At 32.3% G+C, this 11711-nt stretch overlaps 2 protein-coding genes across 2 annotated transcripts; both read left to right on the top strand.

The window, feature by feature from the left end:
• The first annotated feature begins 821 nt into the window (after positions 1-821).
• Positions 822-2617, top strand: LOC132622913 (uncharacterized). Its single transcript, XM_060337600.1, has 2 exons — positions 822-1414; positions 2306-2617. The coding sequence occupies exons 1-2, from the start codon at positions 926-928 to the stop codon at positions 2366-2368; spliced, it is 552 nt and encodes a 183-aa protein (XP_060193583.1). The 5' UTR covers positions 822-925; the 3' UTR covers positions 2369-2617.
• Positions 2618-8923: 6306 nt separating this feature from the next.
• On the top strand, positions 8924-11376 carry LOC132624015 (pentatricopeptide repeat-containing protein DOT4, chloroplastic-like). Its single transcript, XM_060338836.1, has one exon. It carries the CDS (start codon positions 9216-9218, stop codon positions 11124-11126), a length of 1911 nt encoding a protein of 636 aa, XP_060194819.1. The 5' UTR covers positions 8924-9215; the 3' UTR covers positions 11127-11376.
• The last annotated feature ends 335 nt before the right edge of the window (positions 11377-11711 follow it).

Genomic DNA, 11711 nt, shown 5'->3' on the forward strand with positions numbered 1-11711 from the left:
ATGTGAAGAGGAGAGACATAGATTCCCTAGTGCGGAGGCGTGAGAGTTTGGCTATGGACGATTTCAGAAGAGGTAGAGGTAGGCCGAAGAAGTATTGGGGAGAGGTGCTTAGAGAGGACATGGCGCAGTTCTAACTTACCGAGGACATAACCTTAGATAGGAGGCTATGGAGGACTCAGATTAGGATAGAAGGCTATTAGATTGTCCCGCGTATCCCTTTGTACTAGTAGTCGTAGTTTTGATCTACAATTTATTGTCCTTTGAATCTTGCTACTATAGTTGTTTCTTGTACCTTGACTATCTTATTTATCTATGGTAGCCACTGCTTTTTTTTCTCAGACTACTTTATCAGGGCTTTTTCGCTTTCGTTAGTTGCATTTTCATATTGCTTTGAGCTATTTGTGCTTATCTTACCTTTTCTCGTCATATTTTCTCTTGAGCCGAGGGTCTTTCGGAAACAACCTCCCTATCTTTCGAGATAGGGGTAAGGTCTGCGTACCCTCCCCAGATCCCACATTGTGGGATTTCACTGGGAGTGTTATTGTTGTTGTTGTAACAAAAATAAGTCAAAAGTCATAAATTAGATTATGACTTATGCTTATAAGCCATTAGTTGTGAGTTGTTATAATTAAGAATCTTAAATATTGAATTCATAAAATTTAAATCATAAATCTACTTATGTTGACACTGTTAAAAAATGTCACAATATCAATGTATTTTAACATGTTGCAGCATGCTACATTGTTTTTCAGATTATTAATTTCACTTATTATTAAAGTTTACCCATACCATATCTTTTAAATGACCTGAATATCAATTAAAAAAAAAAAAAGATCCACACTAAAAGTTAAACTCGTCATTTTGTTCCAAATGCACTCAGTTCAACTACCTTATGTAGGAGTAGCTCCAAGAGCACTCATTCTCCATGGCATGCTTAGACATCATGTACAACCAAAACTCATCCGACCACAAAGGTTTTGGTACTCCTATGAGTCCGAGAATCTCCTTCTCTAATGACTTTGTCGAATCATCAAGTAGCAATTCTATTTCTCATTCTTCTCAACTTCACCAAATGATGAAGAATGATAGGGTCTATAGGGATGCTCCTGTTTCCTCTGACTTTGAATTCAATGTCACTAATTATTCCATGATGAGTGCTGACCAACTTTTTTCCAAGGGTAGGTTGTTGCCCTTCAAAGAAAGTTGCTCTCACAAGACAACAACTCTACGAGATGAACTCCTTCATGAGGATAAAGATGATGATTTTTCATTGAGGCCTCCCAAAAGTTCTACTAGGTGGAAGGGACTTTTACGTCTTAAAAAATCTCACATTGGGTCCAGAAATGTTGACAAAAACATTGAAGGGAATGTAGAAAAGAGGTCCAACGGGGGTCATGGAAGCAAGAATTCACAGGTACTGTTTAATTAGGCGCTAGTTTTAAACCAGTTAATTAAGGTCGACTGCCTGAGTACTGTGTATTCATTTCTATTTCAATTCCATTTCAAAATTCTAAAATAAAAATAAGAGAACTTCTTTGGTATAGTCTGATACAATGAATACAACTGAACCCAATTTTCTTGATACAGAACGTATATTGATATATGTGTTTTCAGATATTTTATTACTACTATTGTTTCTTTTACTTGGTTATCCTTATTGTATTTTTCTTTCTTCAATACTTTCATCCTAGCTTTTTATTCTTGCATTTCTTTCTAACCATTTTTTGAAAAATGATTTTCTTGATCTGAAAGTCTATCGAAAACAACCTCTCTGTCTCATAAAGGTAGGGTGAGATCTGCATACACCCAACCTCCCCAGACCCTACTTATGGGTTATATTAGGTATGTTGTTATTGTTGTGTTTTCAGACGTCACTATATTTCAATAAATATTAAATTCTGAATTTATAATTCAAAAGTACTCCCTCCATTCTATATTAAATGACCTTTTAGGCTTTTTATTTTGTTTTAAAATAAGTGATGTTTTAAGATTTTAAGAAGAAATTAATCCTATTCTTCTAAACTTATCCTTATTTATAATCAAGAATCATTAAATAACTTTTTTTTTCTAAGCATTAATTAGGGGTAAGTTAGTAAAAATACTCATAATTTTCTAGGAGTAAGCAATTTCTTAAAGGGTGTGCATGAGCTAAAAGAGTCACTTATTATGAAATGGAGGGAGTACTATGTTAATGCTAATAGTCTTAAATTTGAAACAAATCAAGTATAAATACTAAACCTGCCTATGTTCTTTATTATTTATTTCCAGTGTGACAATCGACTCTCTGTCTGATATATTTTTGCAGGAACCATACAATGGGGCTGGTGGAGGATCCAGTAGTAGAGATGAGGAGTTTCGTTTTAATTAGCGTTGTTTACAGAGGCAGTAATAGGTTCTTGAAGGTGTTCGGGGGGTGACCATGGCTTCTAATTTTAGTTAATATGTTTAAGAAAATCACTCAAATTCTGATTAATTTGTGTGCTCGTAGCTATGGATTTTAACTTGTCAAAATGATATCAATTGTGGAAGTAACTGGCAATATTTGCTGTTTTCCTGTGAAAACATTACCATGAGAGATTAATCTTGAGCACCAAGTTGATGTATCTAATTAGTATTAGTTTATTTTCAATAGATAGTATCTGTTCAGCATATTCATGTGGCATCTGTTTTGCATTTATTCATCTGAGAACTTCAACTGAAATGACAGCTATGGAGCTTTGCGGCTAATAGAAGGTATAAGGCTTTAGCATTATATAGGGCCCCCGGTGATTCTTCCTCTTTCAATGATAAACACATTTGAGGAAGAATTTAACGATTCAATAGGAATAACACTTAGTTAAGGTGTCAAAATGAAAAAAAGGAGTTAAGTTTAGGGGGCCGCACATGCATTAAGCCTTAATTCATTGAAGTTCATACCTAAAAAGTCCTACTTTGGGAATAAAATACTGTATTTAAACGACAACTTTGTTCACTCGATTAATGATAGAGAAATATTTATCACCCCACGGAGTCACCGTAATCTTTGATAGTTTCTCTTAGTGAAAGCTGTGTTCACACAACTCCATACCCTGCCTAAATATATAGTTATATATGCATTGTTCTGTCTCAAGCTTGTTTTATTCACAAATGTCGATCATTACTTTTCTGCACGACCTTTGAAACTACTTATAGACTACTAGTTGGGGTTGTGCAAGTAGAGAAGGCATGACGCCAAGTTGTCCGTTTAATTAGTATAATTCAAATTTAAGCGTGTAGACATTTACTGTTGCGAACTGTTAAAAGTTTTTGAATTGTTTAGGTGAAGACTGAATTGAATAGCTTACTAATTTAGGAGTAACATAAGACGGTGGTTGGTGCATGGGGAACCAAGAATATAAACTAGGAGTAAATGATTTACGTTGGTATATTTATGGGAGGTACAACTGTGACAGGCCACATTTAATTGGGAGAAGCAAATTCATAACGACCACGAAAGCGAACATAATTGGATACAAGTAATTTGCAGCCCTTTCAATGCAAAGAAGGAACTAGGAAAGTGATATTCCTACTATATAGAAACGTCAGTTTCTATATGATAGTCGTCACTCACTCTTTTTTCGTCGTCCGTTTAAAAAACATTATGGAATAACTATTAATATTTAAAAAAAAAATTGTGAGCCCACATATTTTAAACAACTACTAATATTTAAAAAATGGGCTCACATATTTTAAACAACTACTAATATTTAAAAAAAAAAATTGTGGGTTCCATATTAAACACCAACCAGTAAAAAAAAAAAAAAAAAAAAAAGTGGAACCCACCATGTCCAAACTCACAGGAAAAAAAGTGCTTAGAAAATCAAACAATTAAATCAATAATGATGGATTCATTGCCACATACGTATCAACCCATTAGAGGGAGCAAATGAAATTATTATACAGCAACATACTTAAAATACAAAAGTACTTAGAAAATCAAACAATTAAATCAATAATGATGGATTTATTTCCACATGAGTATCAACCCATTAGTGGGAGCAAATGCAATTATTGTACAGCAATATACTTAAAATACTTATATATTAAAATAAGATAAAATTTAATTACTTTTTCATTTTTTCCTTACTTTAATAAATGTGAAAAGAGATTAATGTCATAAAAGAAAAAATAATATTAAATGGAGATCAAATAATTAATAAGGTAAATTAGTGAAATTATAATTCTAATTGATGATTCCTTAAAAAATCGTGTAAAAAACAACATGACAAGTAAAATGTTCCCATGCTTTGTCGTCCGTTAAGCATTTAAAAAAAAAAGTGTGGTCCCCATATTAAACACTAACCAATATTAAAAAATTCAAAAAAACACCAACCAATTAAGCATTTAAAAAATAAGTGTGATCCCCATATTAAACACCAACCAATATTAAAAAATAAAAAAAATCACCAACCAATATTAAAAAAAAAAGTAAATAAAGTGAAACCCACCATCTCCAAACTCACGGGAAAAACAAGGTGGACTCCGTATTAACAAAATCAAGCAATATAAAAAAAAACAAAAAAGGTGAATCTCATATTAAAAAAACAAACAATGGTAAAAAAAAAAGAGTGCAGACTTTGTATTCGTAACAAACACTAATATAATAAAGTTTTAGATACGGAACACAAACTACAATGTTATATTAATCGTGTTTTGAACATAGTATCCCATATTGACAAAATCAAGCAATATTTTAAAAAAAAAGTGAATCGCAAATTAAAAAAACAAACAATGTTAAAAAAAAGTGCAGACTTTGTATTCATAGCAAACACTAATATAATAAAGTTTTAGATACGGAGCACAAACTATAATGTTATATTAAGCGTGTTTTGAACATAGTGTGTATATATATATATATATATATATATATATATATATATATTATATGCATAAAAATAGTGCAAACTAATAATGTCCAAAAGGGTGGGCCCCATACTAAACAACACCAAGCAATATAAAAAATAAAAATAAAAAGAAGAAACTATATAAAGCATGGGTTTAGACCCATGCTTCATCGTTCGTTATCCCTTAAAAAAAAGGAGGGGGTGGGCCCCATACTAAATAACACCGAGCAACAAAAAAAAAGGAAGAAAAAAATGAAACTCACCACCTCCAAACTCATGGAGGAAAAAAAAAGTGGACCCCATATTATCAAAATCAAGCAATATAAAAAAAAAAAAAAAAGTGAATCCCACATTAAAAAGAATATAGTGTTAAAGAAAAAAAGTGCAGACTTTATATTCGTAGCAAACACTAATATAATAAAGTTTTAGATACGGAACACAAACTACAATGTTATATTAATCGTGTTTTGAACATAGTATATGTATATATATTATATGCATAAAAATAGTACAAACTAATAATGTCCAAAAAAAAAAAAGTGCACCTCATAAAGGGTGGACCCCATACTAAACGACATCAAGCAATATAAAAAAAAAAGTGGAACCCACCATCTCCAAACTCACGGTAAAAAAAAGTAGACCCCATATTAACAAAATCAAGTAAAATAAAAATAAAAAAAGTGAACCCCATATTAAAAAAAAATAATGTAAAAAAAAAATGCAGACTTTGTATTCATAGTAAACACTAATTTAATAAAATATTAGATACGGAGTACAAACTACAATGTTATATTAATCATCTCTTGATGTCAAATTCTCCAACATTCGTGTGGTACAAAGTCTCTCCTCCACCCCCTCATGCCCACGCCTCCACAATACATGTTCACCATTTTAAATGGTTTCTTGTATACATACCAGGTTCGACTAAAATTACTGAAACCTCCTTCGTTTGTAATCAGTAAATAAATAGTACTTATTCACTGATCTGGTCCATATTAAGTGGTGTTTTTACCATTTTTATTTCGATCCAAAATAAATGGTGTTTACCTATCGATAAGGTATCAATTATTTCAGAGTTGATCCAAATTCACCTCTATTTGGATAAGTGACTTTTTATGTAACCCATGAATTATATTAAATTAGTACTATTTAAGTAAGGGTAAGTTAGTAAAAGTATTTTTTTCTTTTTCGAAATGAGTAGATTTCATAAGATGTATGGACAAGATAAAAGCATCACTTAATATGAACTGGACGGAATAGTAAATAGTTTTTCTAGTTTAATTATCAAATTATGGGAAGCAAATCGATCTCTACCAAAAAGTTGCTCATTTTCAGTGTTCTAACCCCAAATTTCTGTTAAAATGGAGGGATTTAACTAGGGGTGTGTATATTTCGGATAAAATCAATAATCTGAACTGAAAAGATGTCATTGGTTGATCGATATTTGGTTATTGGATTAACGGTTTAGTGTTATTTGACAATCGGGTTATCGGTTCGAGACTCATTTTTTCATCTTTTTAATGGTTTTGCCGATAATCAGATACGCATTTTTAAAATTACAATTTTACCATGTCAAATATAACTGACCCACAATAATTTTTTAGTGGGTCGGGTCAAGTGGGCAGGTCAATAAAATAATTTAAATGACACTTGCTTATTTATTACAATTTTAGCTTTAACTAAAAATAGTAAATTGTATTAAAAGATCACTTAAATATATTGAGTGACTTTGTAGGTAAAACACCAATAGTTGAGTGACTTTTTGGTTAGAAAATAAGTTGTGTGACTTTCTGAGTGCAACACTCATAGTTGAGTGACTTGAGATATATTACCTTATTATTTTGTGGTTGATTGATCTCTTAGCTAGTCTTCACATTTTACCTGGTTGGTAATTTTATCCACACTTGGAAAAAAAATGCATTCATTCGTTTGCGGTATAATAGTAAGAATTAATCCAAGAAAGACAGTATCAGTCTGTAATTTATTCATTTTTTGCATAGTGAACCAACTGGTGAATGTCTATTTATTTGTATAGGTTTGCTCGTCTCTTTGCAGATTAATGGAATTTTGATAACTTAAAGGAATTTTCGATAAATGTCCATTCAATATTGGTTAAATCGATAATCAATTCATTAACGATCGAGCACCTATAAATCAATAACTGATAATCGATTTCGTATTGGTTCAGTTATCGATTTAAGTATTTATAAATCAATAATCAATAAGCCGAATCGATAACATTTAAAATTGAATCGAACGATCATAAGCATCCTAGATGCAAGAACAATAAAGAAGAGCAGGCAAGCTGTCATTAACTACAACTGGAAGAGTGAGAATGACAATGAGAGAAAGCACAAACCTCCAAAACAAATTTACTTTTAGTTTTTACCAATCTGAATTATTCAGACAAAAGTGAAATTAAAGGCATTTAAACTTACAATAAAACCCAAAACCATGGCGTGGAGCGGCTGGTCAAAGCCCACTGGTTTTGTCTTGTACATTGAGTCCTTTTGCAACAAAACGAATTTACTTTCATCACTAGTATTTTATGTTTGTCCATTGTCATTGTATATTCTTTTCTTTTTCATCACTAATATTATTGACCCCACAAGACATGAATAGATTGAGTTATCGACCATTTTTCTTCATCCTGTTTGAACCTCTCAAAATCCAACCTAATTCATCTGCCCGTTTATGTTTTTTTTTTTAATTATATAATTGTGTTGTGCTGAGAATTGAACCTGAAACCACTTAATTCTCAAACTATTTCATTAATTACTATGCCACACCATTGGATGCTAATATAATTCATTGGTCCCTTTTATTGTATTCTAAAGCCAGGCATTGCATGCCAAACAAATACGTATGTCTGAATTTTTAAAACTTCCAACTCGCACATGTAAGTTTTCTCTTACATCTAAAGTTAATTTTAAAGCAATTAAACTTATAAAAAATTATAAATTTCGATTATATCTTAAAAAGGAATCCTGAAATTGGCTATATCGATGCACTTTCCAATGTGGGTGTGTACAAGACAAATAGTAGGTGAACATAAAAGAGATGTTATTGACCCACAACCACGTCTAGGCTGTGCTCAAGCTCGAGCACAGTAACTACAAGGGAAAATACGCGTAGCTCTATTTCATTTTCATGGACAATGGTGCAATGTTTTCGTTACAAAAAGAACACATTTAGAAGTATAATCAATGCTATTTGACAAATACGACACACACCCACACACATATTTATTATGACTAAAATTATGAAGCTATGTTGTTTGTAAACTCACAATCTAACTAATGTAAGTTGATGACATAATTGAATTTGAGGAAAAGGTAAATGGAGATCCCTAACCTAAGTTTTCAAAATAGTTCTTAGTCAGTAAAGAATACTAAAAAAGAAAAGATAATACTTTAAGAAGAGAAGAAGAATTAACCTATATAACCTCTTACCCAATCGTTTACACTAAACATAGCCAACAGATGTATAATATATTTATAGTTCATGTATAATATATGCATAACCGTGTATAATTATTATATAACTGTATATAATCTATGTATACCAATTAGAAAAAGTAAACAATCAATCCCGCCAGCTATCTTTGTAAAGATCCTAAGAGAAAACTGTAAGCTTAATAAACCAAAAGACAGGGAGAAAAAGATTACAATAAATAAAATTTCGTTTGTCTGTTTTTTTTATTACTCTACAACTATTTTTTTTTTAAATGTTTGAAATGCTCTCTGAAAAGAATCACTTAACAAGTACCCTTTTCTTTCTTTAGCTTTCAAAATCACCAAAATTGAAGTTTTAAAATAATTTCATTAGTTAAAATTATGTAGGGATTAAATTGAACAAAACTTTCATGTTTGATAAAAAATAAATTAGAGTGGTCAATTCATTTTCAAAACATGAAAAATGATTTTGTCAGCCAATGACCAGTAAAATGCCTGGGAACTGTTTGAAAAATTAAAGAAATGAGGAAGTGTTTGAATACTATGAAATAAATATAAACTGCTTCTAATATGATGCAAATATGTTTGGACCAAAAAACAAAAACAAATGATGCAAAATGTGTCATAGTCTCATAGAGATTATGTGTAACAAGGTTGTTACTTCCTGGAAGCTAGACGTGACTTGTGAAAATAATTAGAAGCTGTCTTTATTCTTTTGATATATATATATATATTTCTTGAAGTTGTGTATTATTGCAGAGGCTTAAATTTTAGGTAGTAATATTACAGTTCTCACACGAGCGATCCAGTAACAAATTACTAGAAAATTTCCTGTTAGAGCTGAAACTCTGTATATATTAGGAATTCATTTGTTCTTCGAGGTTTGTATTGCAAATAGATGAAATTATACAAGAAATTTTCAAGTATGCCAGCAACCAATGTGAGACCATTCTTGACATTCGAAATAAACAATTTACTTCAACTCTGCAACAATTCCAAATCAATAGACCAAACCAAACAAACCCATCAACAAATCATCATACATGGTCAAACCCACAACCCATTCATCATAACAAAATTGACACAATTGTATGCAGAACACGACAATATTAACTATGCCCACAACCTGTTTGTCGAATTGCCTCAAAGAAATGTGTTTGCCTGGACAGCCATAATATCATATTTTTCACGTAATACTCTATTTAAAGAATGTGTAAATACTTACAAGGAGATGAAACTAGATGGAATTTTACCTGATGGGTATGTGTTTCCTCTAGTATTGAAGATTTGTGCTAAGTTTTTGAGGTTGTACATTGGGGTACAAGTGCACAGAGATATAATTGTGTATGGTGTAGAATGGAATGTCCAAGTTAACCATTCTTTAATTGATATGTACTCAAAATGTGGTGATATTCAGAATGCTAAACGGGTATTTAGTTTGATGCAAGAAAAAGATTTGCTTTCATGGAATTTGATAATTTCAGGATATGTATCGAATGAGTTACTTTATTTGGCTGTTGAGACGTTTGGGCTTATGAGTAAGGAAGGTTGTGAGCCAGATATAGTCACTTTGAATACAGTAATGGATGCTTATTGTCGCATGGGTCGATGTGATGAGGCTAGGAAAATATTCGTGCTAATTAAAGAACCGAGTATAATATCGTGGACGACTTTGATATCAGGTTATTCAAGAATTGGAGATCATGGTAGTGCTTTGAATATTTTTAGGGAAATGATAGATAGAAGAGAAGTTTGTCCTGACCTAGATTGTTTTTCTAGTGTACTAGCATCGTGCCAGCTTTTTGGGGATTTAAAGAGTGCTAAGGAGATTCATGCATACGGGATTAAACTCGAGTCCCCTTTTGCTTTTCATAGATCATCTGGACCTGCATTACTGACTCTATATGCTAAATGTGGGAGGATTCAAGATGCAAGACATGTTTTTGAGTTGATGGATAGAACGGATGTTGTTGCTTGGAATTCCATGATTCATGGTTTTGCTGAACTAGGGATGAAAGACTCGACTGTGCAGTATTTCAAGGAAATGCTGACTATAGGAATCAAGATTAACGAGACCACACTTTCAATTGTTTTGCCATTTTGTGACCTCAAATACGGGAAACAGATTCATGCATTTGTATCGCGGAACAGTTTGTGGGATGATGTCACTCCCGTTTGGAATGCACTTATTTACATGTATTCAAAATGTGGGTGCATTGGAAATGCTTTATCTGTATTTTCTCATTTGGATCACAAAGATATAGTGTCATGGAATACGATAATTGGTGGTTTGGGAATGCATGGTTTGGGTCAAGATGCCCTGCATCTCCTGGAAAAAATGAGTCACTGTGGCGTTCAACCAAATGCTTTGACATTCACTTCAGTGCTTTCGGCATGCAGTCATTCAGGACTTGTTGATGAAGGGTTAGATATTTTCCACAGAATGGTGGAGGAAATCGGATTGAAACCCAGAATGGAACATTTTACTTGTGTTGTTGATTTACTAACACGAGCTGGTCGGCTTGAAGATGCAACAAATTTTATAGGAAAAATGTGTGTTCAGCCGAACAAGCATATATGGGGTTCTGTACTTGCTGCTGCTTTAGCACTTCAAAAAGTGAGCGTTGGAGTTCTTGCTTCAGAGAATTTAGTTGAATTGGAGCCTGAAAATCCAGGACACTATGTAACACTATCAAATTTGTATACTAAAGCTGGAAGAATAAGTGATGCTCTTGCAGTGCGAAAACTAATGGAGACAAAGGGGTTGGTAAAGGGTTTTGGTTGTAGCTGGGTAGTGGAAGGAAATTGAGAACAGGAAAAGAGATGTAAACTTTTTACCTAAGTCATCACCAGATTCAGAATTTCTAATTTGAGGTTTTAGCATTTGAGTGAAATTTAAGATTTTAACATCTTACTTCTTGAAATTGCTTCATGTCCTTGATATTTTAAATGTTCAGGAAGTTATAGAATGCTAAAATGTTGTCTATCCTAGTGATAAGAGTTTCGAACTCAAGGACAAAATCCTTTAGTTCTAAGTTGTAGAAGTAACGATCTCCGTGACTCTTTTCTTGAGTTCTTAATTGTAGAACGACAAACTCCATGATAGAATCCTTGAGTTCTCATATATAGAGCCACAAACTCAAGATTTTTTCCTTAAGTTGGAAAACTATTTACAGGTAAACTCTAACATAGTGTGTAGGAGTTTAAAACTTTTACAAGTAAAACTGCAGCACGGTGTGATGGAATTACTAAGTTTCTAACTTTCTTAAAGAAAAAGTCTGTATTTTCAAAGACTAACTGATAGGCAATTAGAAACGCCTACTAAGCAAACCTAAGAAGTATCAGACCTGACTTTGCAATATAAGCGATGCTTTATCAAGTTATATAACATAAA

This window comes from Lycium barbarum, chromosome 12 (assembly GCF_019175385.1).
Source record: "Lycium barbarum isolate Lr01 chromosome 12, ASM1917538v2, whole genome shotgun sequence".
Classification (NCBI taxonomy): Eukaryota; Viridiplantae; Streptophyta; class Magnoliopsida; order Solanales; family Solanaceae; genus Lycium; species Lycium barbarum.